General features: G+C 44.5%; 1 protein-coding gene across 1 annotated transcript in view; it reads left to right on the plus strand.

The window, feature by feature from the left end:
- The window catches only part of LOC133360171 (N(G),N(G)-dimethylarginine dimethylaminohydrolase 1-like), a 56786-nt gene that overhangs the window by 27374 nt on the left and 9645 nt on the right, over positions 1-19767 (plus strand). The window contains 1 exon segment of the mRNA XM_061578779.1: positions 14193-14292. Within this exon segment, the coding sequence (XP_061434763.1) occupies positions 14193-14292 (100 nt within the window).

A 19767-nucleotide genomic window follows, 5' to 3' on the forward strand; every position in this document is an offset into this window, starting at 1 on the left:
CAGTAGGCATGCATTATGCTACATTTGAATTAATTGTCCCTTATTTAACAGGTCAGAGGGCATTATCTCAATTAGATCTTGCTTAAACTGATGTGAAGCAGTGCCATTTATTTCATCTCTTAGTTTCAGCCCGGGGGTTGAGTGGCCGTGCATTGGTTAGCGCATTGCACGATTTAACCGGGCGTCCTGAGTTGTATTTCTAGCCACGATGAACGATATCGGTCCTGAACCGGTCATGGGCCCATCCCCACCCCCCATCACCCCATGCCTTCCCTTCACTGACCCATACTGGCCAGCGTGGTGAAGTGTGGTTAAAAAAAAAACCGCTGAGAAATTGACCGGCGTGGTGAAGTATGGTGAAACAACCACCGTCATCGGACACGGCTTGGGGAAGCCATGATCAGGCAGTGGATATATCATGGCTGATTGTGACGACTTTACAGCCCTGAGTCCTACGTGGAAATTAAACATTATATTACTTTACCCGTCGTAGACATGCACAAACTAGTGTTAACCTCCCGACTGTGATTGAAAATTATTCTCAAGTGTCTGCGACTGCATTAACAAAAATTTGCATACAATTTGGCACCGCGCATAATTGATCAAAGTTCCAGCTCCGATGATTAATAAGTATAACCCGTAAAAACAAAGTTTTTCACTATAAATCCTTTATATGCGTGGCGGCTAGAGTCCTCTCGTCCTCTGGCTTGAGATGGCTGCCACCTATGGGTCAGATGATTGTCTGCCAGTATTAAGCAATTGGTAATTAAATATTTAATTTGTTTTCCCTAAACAGTGTAAAATTTTGGAAAAAAATTTCACGAACATTAATTGTCTCGCACAACGAGTCTGTGTGCAAAATGTCAGCTCGATTGGATCACGGGAAGTGGGTTAAAAAACGACCGAAAGGTTTGCACGGTCGTAAGCACGCAAGCAAGCAAGCGAACTTAATATAAAGGATTTAAAAAAAGATCACCTTGGAGTCTTCTTTTGCCTACTCAACATTACGATCAGTGGCAGGGTGAATGGGAACGTGCTGTCGGAGGACCGGATGATACACGAAGGGTTCTCTGTGGGCTGCTCTCTAACACGAAGGGGTTGTTACTGGTCTACGAGAGTTCTGAACGAGTCCTTTATCTCGTCGTCACCCAAGACCCAATATCAACAACCTTCCGCAAAAATACGGAGAACATTTTCAACGTTCCTCATCGGAGCGGATGGCACATTTTTGGTAATCTGCAGAAATTGCCGTGCGACTGTAGGAGGAATCGAACCCCCTCAAGTCTTTACAAACGACCAAGTGTCGTTAAGTGCTTTGCCCCTTTAGGGTCACCCATCCACCTAATCAATGCAAGGATCGAACCATTTTACTGTGGGGGGGGGCATGGGGTTTGTTAGTTCTGGAACAGATAAGCCTTACGCCTGTCTGTGATGTTTCAATGGAAATGCAACTCAAAAAGCTAAACAATTATTGCAGACCATTGGAACCTCATTTGCCAGTAGCAAAATATGATAATTGGTTTTTTACCCTTCTGTCTGGCAACAAAAACTGACACCTTTTTTACAAGGAGTCATGTTTGCATAGACCACAATACCTGCAGTCATAATGCAAACAAAAAACATAACTCTGATAATGTATGTTTGCATTATGACTGCAGGTATTGTGGTCTATGCAAACATGACTCCTTGTAAAAAAGGTGTCAGTTTTGTTGCCAGATAGAAGGGTAAAAAAACAATTATCGACTATTGCAGAGTTTCATGATCTTGGTGCTTTCTGAAAGCTATCCCAACGCAACTTTGATTCTTCATTTATGAGGGGGGAGGGGGTGAAAACGAAATTATCAGTCGCATGCATCGGTAGCCGTCGTGATATCACTTGGACTGCATCACCAATGCAGTGGCCTTAATACACTGCGTGCAAGACTGAACTCCCTAACCAATGATTTTAAGTATTTTTTTATCATTACCAATTCATAAGATGACATCTTTACGGTTACTTTGTGCTGTTGCTTCTTCCTACTAAACAATAACCATTAAGCAATATCACTCGCCTATCTGATTTGCTCTCGGTGGGAAAAAAAATACCATCATCATCCACAAGTCACCCTTTTTATTACAAGCTTTTGTTTAACTCACTCCGTCTGTTGTCGTATCCTTAAAAAAAGATTGTAACTCAGTTTTTACCCACTTCCAAATGTGCTATCGACTGCAAACTTGGTATACGTATGTCATATTGATGACAAGACTATATTCTATCATAAAACAAATTAAATATATATTTTTAAACATTTTACACGCTTTTATTTAACTCACTGTCTGTTGTCGTATCCTCAATACTTGTAACTCAATTTTAGCCCACTTCCCAATGTTATATCGACTGCAAACTCGGTATACGTATGTCATACTGATGACAATACTACATTTTATCATTTAAAAAAATCTATATTTTTTTACATAATTTTTTTTGTGTTATGTTTCGGCTTGGGTCTAATTGTCCACGCTCAACTGACATTGGCTGTAATTGGCCACGGCCCCTTACGTTATGGCAAGCTTCGGGGCCACTTCCTGGAGTCGTCGAGTTCTGCCATTACTAGTAGGGCACATTTTATAAAAGCGTGTTTAAAAAAAAGTTTTTTTACAATATTACTTATTTTCAAGCAAAATTCTGAACATCAACACAATCGCTTTAAATGCACATTTTATGTAATAATCAGGTCGGTTATGTCTTTCACAAGTACCGACGATGCATCCCGAAACCCGCCAGGAATCCGGTTTCTCGTCCCACAGACAATTGAGAGTTACAGCCGTATTGTCATTATTTAGGTTTGAGTCGCACCACATGCAAACGTTACGTTTCGAATGAGAGAAAACGAGGCAAGAGCAGAGGTCGCAAACGGGTTTTGATTCCTTACCCGTACCCGGCCGCACCAGGGTCGCAAACGGGTACCCTTACCCATACCCGACCGTACCCGTACCCTACCCGTACCCGGTCGGGTACGGGTAGGGTACGGGTATCGGGTACCTGATTGCGACCTCTGGGATGAAGCCATGTTGCAGGCGCGGGTGGGTTGATTCTAGGAACTTGAATTGTGAGAAGAGACAAGACGTTGGGAAATGAGTGACAGTTATTCACCAGTGACTCACGGCCTACCCGTACCCGGCCGCACCAGGGTCGCAAACGGGTAGCCGGGTAGGGTACGGGTAGCCGGGTAGGGTACGGGTATCGGGTACCCGGTTGCGACCTCTGGGCGAGAGTAAACTATCGTGATAAGCAGGATGACGCCAACGGGATTGTACTCGTCAAAGAAAAAAAAGTAATGGCTCGATAAAGTCGGCATTGTGACACTTAAGAACTATAATCGTAAAGCATCAATGAATTACAAAGTTAATCATTAAATACCTCATGAGGAGCCAGTTGAAACTGCAATTGGCAACTGTCTTAAATTCCCCCCCCCCCCGCCCACCTTTGTTAAAAAAACTAATAAACGTTTTACTATGATTATAATTGTTTTTCACCAGAGGTCACGTGGAGTGTTTTTTTATTTGTGCAGCGTCCTATAAAAAAGCTCTGCGTTTCAGTACCGCCCCTCCCGATTTACCACGGTTGGCTACGTACGGTGCGAAGTAAGTTCTACACACAAACATAATACTGGTAGGAACCTCCTGGTTACACCAGCCCACAGGGGATTCTTGTGTCCGTCGTGCAGGGAGGGGTTGGGTGGGGAGGGTGGGGCTGGGGGGGAGGGGCTGGGTGGAGAGGGGCTGGTCACCCCGTGGTGCCCTTATAAAACTCAACGTTTAACCTACTCACGCCGGCTTGTGCCCGCCCTCACAGTCGGGCATATTTGCGGAATACACCACGCCGCCGTTGACCCTGCAGGCCATTGACCGAGCAACCCGACGTTCCTACCAGCTCCCTCCGCAGGAATGTGTTTGGGTGCAATTAGATCAGCCAGGTCGCTTGTTGTGTGTGGAGGGGGAAGTATGGGTGTTGCCATCTTTTCCAAAACGTACTGGCCAGTGTGGGGTCCGTCCATAAATGACGTCACGCACCTGGGGGGGGGGGGGGTCAGACATTTGTGACGATGTGTGACGAGGGGGGGGGGGGGGGTTTGAGAAATGTGACGTCACGTGAAAATACGCAACTTTAAATAAATATAGACAACACGTTCTGCTTAATTAAATAGACTTTGTAATAAATGTTGTCTCCTACAGCATCAGAATGCAGCGCCACATTAAATACGCACTACGATGACGATAGTTTAAAGCGATTTAAAGAATGTTTTATTTTCCAAATGAAAATATGGTTTCGGGGGGGGTGGGCAGAGCTTTGTGACGTCATATTTGAGGGGTGGGGGGTCTGACTTTTTGTGACGCCGTGTGACGAGGGGGGGGGGGGTCAAAAATCTTCCAAAATCGCGTGACGTCATTTATGGATGGCCCCGTGGACAAATAGGCCAACATTTCCTCGTGGAGGCTTTACAGCCAGCGGTGTCGTGCACAAGTAATTGCAGGTGTGCACCTTTGTCTGGTCCTACAACATGCTCAAACATTCATAATAAAGGTGGTTCTTCTTGTTGGTTCTTTAGGTAAAGTCACATAGAATGGAAGTAATAAAATAATAAACATAAAACATAATAAAATAATTCTCACGACGTTTCGGCCACAACGCAAGCAGCCGTCCTCAGGTGAAGAACAGGTCTGTCGAGGAGGCATTCAGACGCTGTCTTCTCGACAGACCTGTTCTTCACCTGAGGACGGCTGCTTGCGTTATGGCCGAAACGTCGTGAGAATTGTTTTATTATGTTTTATTTTTATTATTTTATTACTTCCCTTCTACGTGACTTTACCGAAAGATCCAAGAAGATGAATCCCTGCAGTCACGAAAGCTTTAAATCGAAAAATAAAGGTGGTTATTTTTGGCTAGATCGCGTAAGTGTAAATGTGTCCATATTCTTTGGTTCTTTCGGTAAAGTCACGTAGGTATAAAATAAAGAACCAACGAGTATGGATCCCTGCAATCACGAAAGCTTCAAATCAAGATTTGTAAATGTGTCGTTAGAACACATTTTATTACGAATATAATACCCGTCGCGAAAGCCTACGTGTCAAACGTACTCAGAACCTTTTAAAACTAATCTAGAAAACGTTCCGTGGTTTTGCAATACAGGGAAATGGTTTCTGCAATCGTAAAGCGAGTCATTGTGGCACTAAAGTGGGTTACTAATCGTAAAGTTGAAGCCCTGGGTAATAACCACTGTCATGCATGCGGTGATGCTCGAATAATGATGATGCATCATAGCTTTATTTCTTTAAAAAAAAATGTTCTGCTTTTCCGTTTTATTTTAAGACCTGTGCAGTTCCGGATAAATTGCCACTTCCATTTGCGAGTTTGTTATGATGACATGGTTTAATGTGTGTGGGGGGGGGGGGGGTGTAGCGGTTAGCGCGCTGCATTACGAACCCGGCCACATGGGTTCGATTCCCGCTCACGGCCACCAACACTCAATGACGATTATCCGAACCGGTCTTGGGCCTCCCCTAGGTCGACTCTGGTGCGATGTATAAACATCACCACTGGGGAGACAAAGGCGGTCGCGCATAATGTTGGCCACCCAAACCCCTCGTGTGCCGTGCGGATCTTCATAGGTGTGCTAACAGCACTTGCCCCAACAGTCGTGTTAAAGGCTTTTGGAGGTGTATGTGAACAAGCGTGAGTCTGGGTGTGTATGTATGTTGAACTTCTTTCGCACCGTACGTAGCCAACCGTGCTATAATGGAAGGTGCGGGAACGGTGGTTGTTGTCTCAGTTAGCGGGAACGGTGGTTGTTGTAGCGGTTAGCGGGGACGGTGGTTGTTGTCACAGTTAGCGGGAACGGTGGTTGTTGTAGCGGTTAGCGGGGCCGGTGGTTGTTGCAATACGAACTCGCCAACCATCGGTAACACCCGGTTTATTCCACAAGGTCCACTCATTCTTAAATTAGTGGTGCACAGCAAACCTCAAGCCTGTGGAGACATAGAAAGCCAGGCGTTATTCTGGCCACGGCGCAGCCTCTTCGGGTTTTTGGGTTAGATCGCGCTATTTATAAATGTGTCGCAATGCTCCACCACCCGGCACGGCCAATCGGTAAAAAAAAGATGCTGGATGTAATTTTCAGCGAAACGTCGTACCCAAAATTGACAATGTTATGGATCCACTCTTCAACACCCCGGTGGGCTAAAGCAGTGAACTATTTGTCTTTTGTCAACGTGACACTTTTTTTACTGATTAGCCGTGTCGGGTGGTGGGAGGGTTTGCGACACATTTATAAATTACGCGATCTAACCTAAAAACCTTTCTAGATTTGAAGTTTTCGTGAATGCAAGGATCCATACTCTTTGGGTTTTTTCGGTAAAGTCACGTAGGTTAAAAAAGAAAACAAATAAATTAAATCACGACGTTTCGGAGGCAACACAAGCTTCCGTCTTCAGATGGAACCATCAAAAGGTCGTGTTCCTTAGAGCTCTCTTCGCTTGATGCAGTAATTTTGCCGTGATGGTCCCACCTGAAGACGGAAGCTTGTGTTGCCTCCGAAACGTCGTGATTTAATTTATTTGTTTTCTTTTTTAACCCACGTGATTTTACCTAAAAACCTTTATTATGAATACCCAGATTGTCTCTGACCACCGTGTGTATTACGAGTGGCAACTGGCACCCGTGCTTTGCCTGGTTCTCTTAGGTAAACTTGGCCTAAAATGCATAATACTTGATGGAGTGGTATTAATCATGGGCATTAACGCTGGCGAGATGACGATTATCTTTGGCTCTCACCTGCCTAATTGATGGGAGTGGTACAGTGCCTCCGCCGTTATTAAATTCTAACAAAAGCGCCTATGACACGGATGATTGTAGACTTGTTGAATATCCTGTTTTATTTTAATTGTTTCCTTAGCGTAATTATACCTCCTGTGACTCGCTCTAATTGAGGTGCATGACACTGCCGAAATTATTTTGTGTTTAAAGTGTTTCTGTTAGGATATCGCACGCATTGAGATGTTGTGAATTTTATCGTCATGCACAAGCTCCAACATAGACCTAGGTGTTGTCACAAGTAACTCGGCAGCGTTTAATACATCTGAATCTAGATTTGAAGCTTTCGTGACTGCAAGGGTCCATACTCTTTGGTTTTTTCGGTAAAGTCTTGTAGGTAAAAAATAAAGAAAAGAAAAGAAAGATAAAAAGAAAAGAGCGAAAGAAATAAGAAAATAAAAATATATTTATTAATAAAAAATCAATGTATTTTTATTTTATATATTAATTTAATTTTTTACCTACGTGATGAGACCCAGGAGGTCAAAACCGAGTGCACAGATTTTTTGCTTAAACAAACGTTTCTGGGTAGTATTGGTCTGGACCATCCAATAGGTTAAATGATTCAAACACGTGCATTTAATGTAATATGTAGAGATCCATTATGGAGTTCCACTTGTATTTGATAAATTGATGAAGGCACCTACGCTACGAAGAAGGACCATAGCCCGAAACGTCAGCGATACATTTTTATTTTGTGTTGACTTTTTGTTTTTAGAATACCAAAATTAGACATTATGCCCATTACTACTATAATTAGCCAAGAATGTCTGTTTGTGTGTAACGCGCGTGACGTCACTCCACATTCCGCACCCCCCGTCATGAATATTCATGAGCGGGTGGATTTTTACACTCGCGCAGAAGTAGGTCGAACGGAAATATTTTTTTCGCAAATTCGCTTTAAGTTTGACGTTTCTTTATTGAAAGTGAATCTAATAAATAATTATACGAGATAAAGCTTTCGTGACTGCAGGGATTCATCTTCTTGGTTCTTTCGGTAAAGTCACGTAGAAGGGAAGTAATAAAATAATAAAAATAAAACATAATAAAATAATATAATAAAATAATATAATAATATAATATTTTTTTATTTTATTATGTTTTATTTTTATTATTTTATTACTTCCCTTCTACGTGACTTTACCGAAAGAACCAAGAAGAATTATACGAGACTCGGGATTTCCTCGGCCGACAAGATTCGGAGCAGCTACTCGTAATTCTTTGTTTTTGAGAGCCGCAATCTTTACGCCGGGGAACCTCCGAGTGCTTCGCACGCGATAAGCAACTTGCATCCACATCTCAAGGGCACCCCCAGTGGCAGCTGTTACTGTGTGGCTCTGCACCTGACCTGCAAGTTTCACGTTAATGTACCAGTAGGTGGCGATGTTGATGAATGTAATCCCAATCGAGTAATTTTCAGGTTTTTTTTGTGGCAAATATGCAGCAGTACACAATGGCGTGCTCGTTAAAGTATGAGTCTTGTGTGTTTGTCTACAGTGTTGTGTAGCGGTTAGCGCGCCACACACTGAAACCTGGAGTCCCGAGTTCGATTCCCTCTCACGGATAACGCCAGCGACGATTATCTGAACCGGTCCTGGGCCACCCCTAGGTCGACTCTGCCTCAAATGAGTACCTGGTGCTGTGTGTAAACATCGCCACTAGGGAGATGAAGGAGGCTGGACGTGGTGCTGGCCAATTCCCACCACCCCCTCGTGTGCCGTTCCGGCCTTCGTAGGTGCTCGCTAACAGCACTTGCCCCTACAGTCTGTTAAGGCTATACGGGGGCATCTTTGTCTTTGTTTATACAGTATGCCCTTCAAATACCTGGCTAATTGAGGGATTGGGTGCCCTGGTTTATCAGTTTTCTTAACGGAACCCCGTTATTTACATGACGACCTAACGTGTTTGCCCATTTACATCTTGTTATGTTTTTTGATATTTACTTTTATAAATGGGAAAAAATATACAGTACATATCAAGGTCGTAGCCATAGAGTCAACATTGGGGGGGACCAAATCTTCCAGAGGGTCTGGGGGTCCCCCCCTCAGAAAAAAAAAAACTAAATTTGAAAACGAATTTCCTGCCTAAAATATAAAAAAATTCACTAACACGTAGGATGGACTTTTTATTCATATTTTACAATAATGTCTAATAGTGTATTGTATTACATTGCTGTTCTTTTTTACCTTTTCTTGTTTAACCACAATAAACAAAAACAGAAATCTATTTTATAGCAATATATTGGGGGGGACATCTTGAGCATATTTGAATATTGGGGGAGATGTGTCCCACTCATATATTTTACACATAAATATATAAACGTAAGTGCAGTGGTTAAATGCATTGCACTAAAACACCCACCACCGCCTGCTACCCGAGTTCAATTTCCGCTCAGATATAAAATAGAATCCGATCCTCTGCCTCTCCGAGGATGACTTGGCCGTAACGGAGTATCGGTTTAGTGCATAACCATCAGCACTGGGGAGACAAAGGCGGCTGGGCATGGTGGTGGCCACACCACACTCACGCTGTGTGCCGTGCTCGTCTTCATAGGTGCTTGCTAACAGCACTTGACCCAATGGTCTGTGTAAGCTACACCGGGGGTCTTTTGTATTTGGTGCGTGTGTGTGGTTCGAGGAGCGTTTGGTGTGCTTGTGCGAGGTAGATTGAGCGATTGAGAACGAGAGCGAAATGAATATAATTCGAGAGGTGGGGAAGGGGGAAGGGAGGGAGGAGAAATGTTAGAGGTTATGTGAGGAGAGAGAGAGGGACCGGGCCAGATAGATGAGGAGGAAACGAGGAAGCGGGGGGGGGGGAATTAATAAATAACAAAATAATTGTGTTGTCGGCATTTTTAAAAAAGTGTGGTTACGCAAGAGAGCATAATTTTTAAAAAAATGTGTTCGTTTCAGTCCCGTATTGATTCTCATTTTGTCTTGGAAAAGTGGCTTCAAATCTGGCCTCCTGGAGGCGAGTCGCTATCGAAACGCCAAATTATAAAAACCCATTTCCTGTGCAGATTAATTACGAGTATTTTGCGAGGTTCTTCATTGGGACATTGGGAATACAGTATCGGCGTTTGAATTGCATTTTTCTTACGTTAATGTTTATACTTTGGGGATGCATATTTGATACGTTCCAATTCCTATGCACAGTACTGCATGTACTGTATGTTGAACTTCTTTTGCACCGTACATACAATACAGTGCTGCTGTATTGATTTAATCTTCTTCCTCGGCTTAGTTTTTCGTCTTTGAACGTTTGATTTCCACTTTTCAGTCCCATGTGTTTTTAATTTAAATGTTTAATTTTAACCTCAATCTTCAGTTCCTGTTTTTGCTGCAAAGTTTTCTCCTTTTGTTTTTATTTCGTTTGCTGTGCTCTCGATGATGTCTTGGCACGGCACCACGGTTAACCTAGCATTCCACCCCTACAGGATTCATAACTGACCCTACCATAGCAATGTGGAATTTCCACCACTGATTAAGGCTGCCAACACATTCTGCCTGCTCTTGTTTGAGCTCGGATACGCTTGGACTTTTAATCAGGAAATCTTCATGATATGTACAACCCTTTTTGCTGGATGTATGCATGTGTGTATGTTGAACTTCTTTCGCACCATACGTAGCCAACCGTGCTAATCAGAGGTGCAGTGTTGAGTCTGTGGGTAGTGTTGAGTCTATGGGCAGTGTTGAGTATGGGTAGTGTTGAGTCTATGGGCAGTGTTGAGTCTGTGGGCAGTGTTGAGTCTGTGGGCAGTGTTGAGTCTATGGGCAGTGTTGAGTCTGTGGGTAGTGTTGAGTCTATGGGCAGTGTTGAGTATGGGTAGTGTTGAGTCTATGGGCAGTGTTGAGTCTGTGGGCAGTGTTGAGTCTATGGGTAGTGTTGAGTCTATGGGCAGTGTTGAGTCTATGGGCAGTGTTGAGTCTGTGGGTAGTGTTGAGTCTGTGGGTAGTGTTGAGTCTATGGGCAGTGTTGAGTCTATGGGCAGTGTTGAGTCTATGGGCAGTGTTGAGTCTATGGGCAGTGTTGAGTCTATGGGCCGTGTTGAGTCTATGGGCAGTGTTGAGTCTGCCGGTAGTGTTGAGTCTATGGGCAGTGTTGAGTCTGTGGGCAGTGTTGAGTCTGCCGGTAGTGTGAGTCTATGGGCAGTGTTGAGTATGGGTAGTGTTGAGTCTATGGGTAGTGTTGAGTCTATGGGTAGTGTTAGTCTATGGGCAGTGTTGAGTCTATGGGCAGTGTTGAGTCTATGGGTAGTGCTGAGTCTATGGGTAGTGTTGAGTCTATGGGTAGTGTTGAGTCTATGGGCAGTGTTGAGTCTATGGGTAGTGTTGAGTATGGGTAGTGTTGAGTCTATGGGTAGTGTTGAGTCTATGGGCAGTGTTGAGTATGGGCAGTGTTGAGTCTGTGGGTAGTGTTGAGTCTATGGGCAGTGTTGAGTCTATGGGTAGTGTTGAGTCTATGGGCAGTGTTGAGTCTATGGGCAGTGTTGAGTATGGGTAGTGTTGAGTCTGTGGGCAGTGTTGAGTCTATGGGCAGTGTTGAGTATGGGTAGTGTTGAGTCTATGGGCAGTGTTGAGTCTGTGGGTAGTGTTGAGTCTATGGGCAGTGTTGAGTATGGGTAGTGTTGAGTCTGTGGGCAGTGTTGAGTCTGTGGGCAGTGTTGAGTCTATGGGCAGTGTTGAGTCTATGGGCAGTGTTGAGTATGGGTAGTGTAGAGTCTATGGGTAGTGTTGAGTCTATGGGCAGTGTTGAGTCTGTGGGCAGTGTTGAGTCTATGGGTAGTGTTGAGTCTATGGGCAGTGTTGAGTATGGGTAGTGTTGAGTCTATGGGCAGTGTTGAGTCTGTGGGCAGTGTTGAGTCTATGGGCAGTGTTGAGTCTATGGGCAGTGTTGAGTCTATGGGCAGTGTTGAGTCTATGGGCAGTGTTGAGTCTGTGGGTAGTGTTGAGTCTATGGGCAGTGTTGAGTCTATGGGCAGTGTTAGTCTATGGGCAGTGTTAGTCTATGGGCAGTGTTGAGTCTATGGGCAGTGTTGAGTCTGCCGGTAGTGTTGAGTCTCGTCTATGGGGAGTGTTAGTCTATGGGCAGTGTGTATGTTGGTTGAACTTCTTTTATACCGTACGTAGCCAACCATGCTGATCAAATGAGAGCCCCCACACCATGTGGGTCATGATGGCTGTTTCACCATACTTCACCACGCTGCAGTAGGAATGTATAATTTATACAACTGGTTTGGTACCACTCGTAAAAGCTTAACTAACCCATATTTACTTGAGCATGGAAACTATGACTTTGAAGAATTTGCAGGTAACTTTCAGCATTGGGATATTTGGCACTAATACCAGTTACATGGTATATACAGTAAAACCTTGGATAGCGAGTAACTTGATCTGCGAGTGTTTTGCAAGAGGAGCAACATTTTTAAAGAAATATTAATTTGATAAACGAGCGAGGCCTTGCAATACGAGTAGTACGTGTATACGCTTTGTCTGCCGAGCGTCACGTGATCACAACTGATATACGAGTGCTTTGGATTACAAACACTTTTCCGGAACGAATTATGCTCGCAATGCAAGGTTTTAATGTATATATTTGTAGCTATCGGAGGAAGCCCCATGCAGAACAGGGGGGAGAACATACAAACTCCACACAGAATTGGCACCCGAGTCTGGAATCAAACCCAGGCAATTGTTGTTGCAAGGCACGAGTGTTACCACTGCGCCCACCCACCCACCCACCCTCTCCTCCTACCCATGTTGATGGAAATGTTTGTGGCTTTCCAGCATGTCCGGTAAAAACAATGTGTGGTAGGAAACGGGCAAGCCACTTTCCATATCAGCCTCAGACTCCACTGTAAATCGGCACTGACCTTCCGATGAATATTGCAGTGCCATTTGCATCGGTGACCGGGCTGAGAAATGTCGATTCGCTGCGGGCAATAATAATCTGGGTTAAATTTCGATTTAATAGAATTGTAATGTATTGCTTAGTGTTAGTAGCTCAGCTTATTGGAGAGTATATTTAGTATACTGATGATACGATTCCTTCCCTTTATTAATGCTACCCCTATCCCCTCCCTTTGATGCTGCTAATCCTGCATAATGCACGGGCATAATATGACTTTGAAAACCCCCTGCCCACCTCCTACGCATTTCACAAGTAGTGACTAATCCCATATCTGCATTTCCCATAAATATGCTAAATTCCTCTTGATATGCAAATTATTTTGTCAAGGCGCTCTTCTCCCTCCAACCCAGCAGCTTAAATATACGCTCCAAGCCTGGTGGTGTTTCATTCAGACGCTGTCTTCTCGACAGACCTGTTCTTCACCTGAGGACGGCTGCTTGTGTTGTGGCCGAAATGTCGTGAGAATAATTTTATTAAGTTTTATTTTTATTATTTTATTATTTCCCTTCTACGTGACTTTACCGATAGAACCAAGAAGATGAATCTGGGTTAATCTAAAAAAGAAAAAGCTGCCTGGGGAATTCAACCCGGCATACTTGTGATTCTATTGGCCATATTTGTTGGAATAAATGTATGTACCCACGCTTTATCTCAACAAATTGCTACCCGCCAATCAGCCAATTTGGTGTGGAATTGAAGAAATATGCACCGTTGTTTCAACGGCTGTGCCAGGAACACGGATTTGAACTTTTGCAACCTTTAGCTTGCAAGTTGCTTGTGCTAATAATTGTTACACTACAGCAGCTCCATAGTAATACTGAACTGGTTAGATAATTATTCATTCACAGAAATTCCCAAGAATTGAACTGCCTCTGCGTATAAACGTAGCCGCAGAAATGAGCCCCAAGTTACAGGGCACAGGCACTGACTGTGGCATTAAACGAAAATTATGGCTGGAGTCTGTGTAAATTCAGTGTTTCAGACATGGGCATGAATTCAAATGAAGAGAGAAGCAGGGGGGAGTGGGTGTGTGTGTATGTGAAAGTAGCGGAGGTGCTCGTGTGTGTGTATACGTGCATGGTTGTGTGTGCATTGAGTGTAGTGTGTGTGGGGAGCGGTAGTGTAGTGGATAGCGTGCTGCGCTACAAACCCAACGACTCGAATTGTTCGATTCCCGCTCGTGGCCAACACCAGTGACGGTTATCTGAACCGATCCTGGGCCTCCCCTAGGTCAACTCGGCCTCAAAGGAGTATTTGGTGCGATGTGTAAAAACATTGCCACGGTGGGAGACAAAGGCGGCCGGGCGTGGTGCTGGCCACCCACCCCCTCTCACGTGCTGCGCCGGCCTTCATAGGTGCTCGCTAACGATACTTGCCTCAGCAATCTGTGAAGGCTACATGGCAGGGGATCTTTGTCTTTGTCTCTGTGTAGGTGGAGGCCGTGAAGGGCGTTGTGGAAGAGCTGAAGATGCGCATCGTGGAGATGACGGACGAGAGCGCTTGTCTCGACGGAGGAGATGTCCTCTTCACCGGTAACCACTTCACTGTCGTCAATGCACTGGGATGGGGTGGGGCACCACGGCGGCTAGGAGATGTTAACTACCTCGCCTGGTGTACAGGAGAGCGTGTGTTCGATCCCGAACCTGACGCTTGCCCGCTGTATATTTGGAATTTGCGTGTCTCTCTCTCTCTCATCATCATCACGGCCAGGAGATGTTGACTACCTCGCCTGGTATACAGGAGGTCATGGGTTCGATCCCGACCCTGACGCCTGCTGCTGTATATTTGGAGTTTGCGTCTCTCTCTCTCTCATCATCATCACGCTGGCTAGGAGATGTTAACTACCTCGCCTGGTATGCAGGAGGTCATGGGTTCGATCCCAACCCTGACGTCTGCTGCTGTATATTTGGAGTTTGCGTCTCTCTCTCATCATCATCACGGTGGCTAGGAGATGTTAACTACCTCGCCTGGTCTACAGGAGGTCGTGGGTTCGATCCCGACCCTGATGCCTGCCCGCTATATATTTGGAGTTTGCGTGTCTCTCTGTCTCATCATCACAGTGGCTAGGAGATGTTAACTACCTCGCCTGGTATACAGGAGGTCGTGGGTTCGATCCCAACCCTGATGTCTGCTGCTGTATATTTGGAGTTTTCGTGTTCTCCTTGTGGTCGCGTGGATTTTTCTCCCAGGTGCTTCAGAATTTTACCTCTGCATAACAAAACAAACACATGCGTTTAGAGTATTTGTCTGCGACAAATTTCGAAGTGATAAGCCGCTTTATTGAGCTGTTGTGGCCAGGTCGCTTCTGAAATGCAGCTATGTAGCTTAGTGGGCATTGCCTGGTAAAATAAACTGTTTCGTTTATTTCCATTTTGTCAGCAACGCCCACGTTATTCCCATTTTTAAAATCAAATTATTGGGCCTAGATACCACATTTTATGATACAAAAACAGTTTATTTAACATTTTGGATTTATCTAAATGTTACATCACAGCAAGTGTGACGTCATTGAATGCCATGATATATGTAGCATGTACACATCGGCATTGCATTCTTAGAAACATTCATACAAACAGGGGTACAAGTCCAAGTGCAGACCTTGTTCAATCCACTGCTGGATGAGGGCTGATCCACTTCACGTGAGGTCGTGGGTGATTATTTGACGTTACTGCACCACGTTGCCCAGTGCTGCTTAATCAAAGAAAGGGGTTTCCAGGCCTGGTGAAATTGTCACTTTCCGCTAATCGTTCACCGTGCCAGGCTAGGTGTACACCTTAAGAGGCCGCGTACATTTTTTTTGTCGAAGGCAGGCTGGCTGTCTGGCAGAAGAAGGTCAAGGAACAGAGACCCCAGGTGTTATGAGATAATTGACTTGAGATGACTGGCAGATGCAGCACCTGCGCTCCCAACTAAAACACAGATTTATATGTAGACAAAGACAAAGATCTGCCGTATAGCCTGTAACAGACTGTAGGGGCAAGTGCAGTTAGCGAGCACCTATGAAGGCCGGCACGGCACACGAGGGGGTGGGTGGCCAGCACCATGTGTCTCCCCAGTGGCGATGTTTACACAGCGCACCAGGTACTAATTTGAGGCTGAGTCGACCTAGGGGAGGCCCAAATAATAGTCACTGGTGTTGGCCGTGAGTGGTAATCAAACTCGGGTCACCGGGTTCGTAGCGCAGCGCGCGAACCGCTACACTACTGCTCTGCGTGTGTAAAGACAAACGGACACACACACACTACCCACTGCTTTATTACTTCAATAAAATGCAGGACATTATTACTTGTATACATTACACATTTGATTGCGATGATGCAATTCAACTTAAAATAGTCTAAAACTGGTTTGATGCTACATTCTGCACAGTTTCCAAGCAAAACTGTATACACGGGCGTGTGTAAAATAACAGCAGTGGCATGCGCAGGTAGAAAATTAAAGTCTATTGCACATTTAGGAATTTAGACGCAGGGCGTTTAATGTTAGGCGTCGGCGGTGATTACCCATAAGCGGAGCAGAAAAGGTGAAGCGTGCATTTGGACTTGAATTTTTGGGGGGGCGGGGTGGGGGAGTGTGAGCTCCGGATAGAAGGTGAGGGCGCAGGCCTGCAATTAACTTGCTCTGGATCTGAATTCAGAATCTAAGCGGGGATGCCGCTTTCGTGCTCTGACATACGTACGTATGTTGAACTTCTTTCGCACTGTACGTAGCCAAACGTGCTAATCGGACACATCTTCTTGGTGCTTTCGGTAAAGTCACGTAGAAGGGAAGTAATGAAATAATTAAAATAATAAAAATAAAATAATTCTCGCGACGTTTCGGCTACAACGCAAGCAGCCGAAACGTCGTGAGAATTATTTTATTATGTTTTATTTTTATTATTTTATTACTTCCCTTCTACGTGACTTTACCGAAAGAACCAAGAAGATGAATCCCTGCAGTCACGAAAGCTTTAAATCGAAATTTAATCGGACACATTTGTACCCCTCCCCCCACCCACCCATCATGATGCCTATTGAGCTCTTTGTTGTGCAGGAACGACCCAGGCAGTATTTCAAGAATGTAAAGTTGTATTGATCAAAACCAGTCCTTACGTTTTATGAGGCATGCAATTCGTATACGCTGTACGTCAGGGGTTCACGGACACCCTGCGGCCACTCTAGGTTCTACATTCATCATAAGAGCACAACTTTATATTTTCAATTTATTTTGATCAAGATTGCGTCGTCGTCAAATATCGGCGAAGGGAGAGAATCGTTACATCCCAAATAATCTTATTCCGGGTCCCTTTTTCCGGCCCGATCCGTTTTTTTTTCGCTGCCAGTCTAATCGCCGTACTTTCTCCCCTCGTCGCTGTCCGTCACCGACACCGTCACGTCCAGTGTTTTGACGCCTGACGCCCACTCGGATCGTGGTCTTCATCTTTTCCCCATGCAGCTCCCCCCAGCGTTCTCTCCATGATCACGCTCTGGCAGCCGGTCCACCAGTTTTTGTGTCGCATGTCGGCAGTATTGACGGTTTTCTGTACTAGGCCTGACTTGGTAGTCTTGATTATTTGTACGTATATTGTTTCCGGCGCTTCCTTCATCATCGCATTATCCTTCATAGAAATACCCATTTTTGAGTCTTCTGCCCGAAATAAAAGAACGCTTTTCCTAGCATCTTCAGCGGGGGATTATGATCGTCAACTCAATTTTCGATTTAAAGCTTTCGTGACTGCAGGGATTCATCTTCTTGGTTCTTTCGGTAGAGTCACGTAGAATGGAAATAATAAAATAAAACATCATAAAATAATTCTCATGACGTTTCGGCCACAACGCAAGCAGCCGTCCTCAGGTGAAGACCAGGTCTGTCGGGGAGACAGACCTACGTGACTTTACCGAATCTGCCTGTGACGGTCCCACCTGATGACGGAGACTTGTGTTGCCTCCGAAACGTCGTGATTTTTATTTTATTTTACTTTCATTAATTTTAATGTTTTACCTACGTGACTTTACCGAAAAAACCTAAGAATATGAATCCTTGCAGTCACGAAAGCTTCAAATCTAGAATTTACCGAAAGAACCAAGAAGACGTCAACTCGATGTTTAAATTGACTGGGGGGAAAATTGATGTCTAGCTCAGTGGCTTTCAATCCGAATGTTGAGTTCACATCCTGATGGCGGTTGACGCGGCCCATGATCCATCTTTGATCAATAAAATAATAACACTTAATGAGGTCGAGAGTGTGGTTGTCCTATGCACAGAATCTCCCCCCACCATCGGAATGTGGAATCTTCACCGAGGGCCGAGGGCTGTAAATCTGAGATGAGCACAGCCTGAATGCTCAGTTGACTTTTTGAGAGTTAACCAATCGAGTACCCCCAAACTTTGAAGAACTAAAGAATGGCAAATTACATTGCAAATGTGCCGAGACTTCTGTAAGAACACGACCGCACACAAAGCTTCAGAGAAAAAGCATCGCGATCAAGAGCACGTTTTCGTGGGGGGGGGGGGGGTGGGGTGTGGTGGTATTTTCCTTTTTTTTTTTTGGACCCGTCAAATGAAGCCTTCGAAAAATCTCCATGACCTTTCTCGCCAATTCTTTCGCGTTGTTAAAATATAAGCTCGCAAATCGCTCGCCCTAAACCTCCCAGTTTGAGTGGCTTCTGTCTGTACAGCGCTTTAATCTGCGACCCACCAATTTACGATCCTTCTAACGTGTGCAAGGTGCTATCGGATTTCATTTCGTTGGCAAGCCGTCGAGAAATTTTGAAACTCTGCATTCTATTTTTAGGTCGCTTTGCTATTAGATAGAGCGTGCGAGTGTGTGTGCGCACACATTCCTGCCCTGCCTAATACAGAAGCCAACACCTCCTCCTTGAGCACAGACGACACGATGCCACTGCGTGTCAGAATCTCGATCTCGATCAAGACTCAGCGCCAGGTGATTATCGTTAAACTTCCACTCGGTGGTTGATTCAGGCCATCATCATTCCTCCTCAGTTGAACACGTAGCAGGCTTGCGCGACCAATATTATTCGTAATAAAGGTTTTTGGGTTAGATCGAGTTATTTATAAATTTGGTCGTAACCCTCCACCACCCGACACGGCCAAACAGTAAAATGTGTGTCACGTTTACAAAGGACAAAATAATCAACATCGCCCGATTTGAAGCTGTATGTAATTATCAGCGAAACGTCGGACTCAAATTTTAAATTATGTTGATTCGCTCTTCAACACACCGGTGGGCTAAAGAAGTTAATTATTTTGTCTTTTGTCAACGTGACACTTTTTTGCTGATTGGCCATGTCGGGTGGTGGAGGGTTACGACACATTTATAAATAACGCGATCTAAACCCAAAAACCTTTATTATCATTCCTCCTGCATCGGTGAAGGGTGAGTACCACTTTGTAGGACATCAACAGTAGATGTCTTATGGAATGGACTAATCCCCTGTACCGTATGAATTTAGAATCCCCAACCGAGGGGAGGTTGATCTTCGTTTGAGCAGGGAGATCTTTTTTTACTTTAAATGACCACAGTGTTTACACCATTGGAACCTCATTTGCCAGTTAAAAATATGATAATAGTTTTTTTATCCTTCTATCTGGCAACAAAACTGACACCTTTTTTACAAGGAGTCATGTTTGCATAGACCACAATACCTGCAGCCATAATGCAAACAAAAAACATAACTCTGATAATATATACCCATGTGGGGCTAGGCTCTAAGGAAAGCTGTCTTGGGTGTGGACCAATCAACTTCAAAGACAGTGCATATATTATCAGAGTTATGTTTTTTGTTTGCATTATGGCTGCAGGTATTGTGGTCTATGCAAACATGACTCCTTGTAAAAAAGGTGTCAGTTTTGTTGCCAGATAGAAGGGTAAAAAAACTATTATCTTGACCGCAGTGGTTAAGGTTTTTGGTTCACCACACCTGCTGGAGCCAAGGTATAGATTCCGTTTTGACTTCAGCAAACCATCAGCTGCATGCCCGAGCACGCTTGGAATCGCACTTGGG

This window comes from Lethenteron reissneri, chromosome 67 (assembly GCF_015708825.2).
Source record: "Lethenteron reissneri isolate LAM-NWPU_2019-01 chromosome 67, ASM1570882v1, whole genome shotgun sequence".
NCBI classification, from domain to species: domain Eukaryota; kingdom Metazoa; phylum Chordata; class Hyperoartia; order Petromyzontiformes; family Petromyzontidae; genus Lethenteron; species Lethenteron reissneri.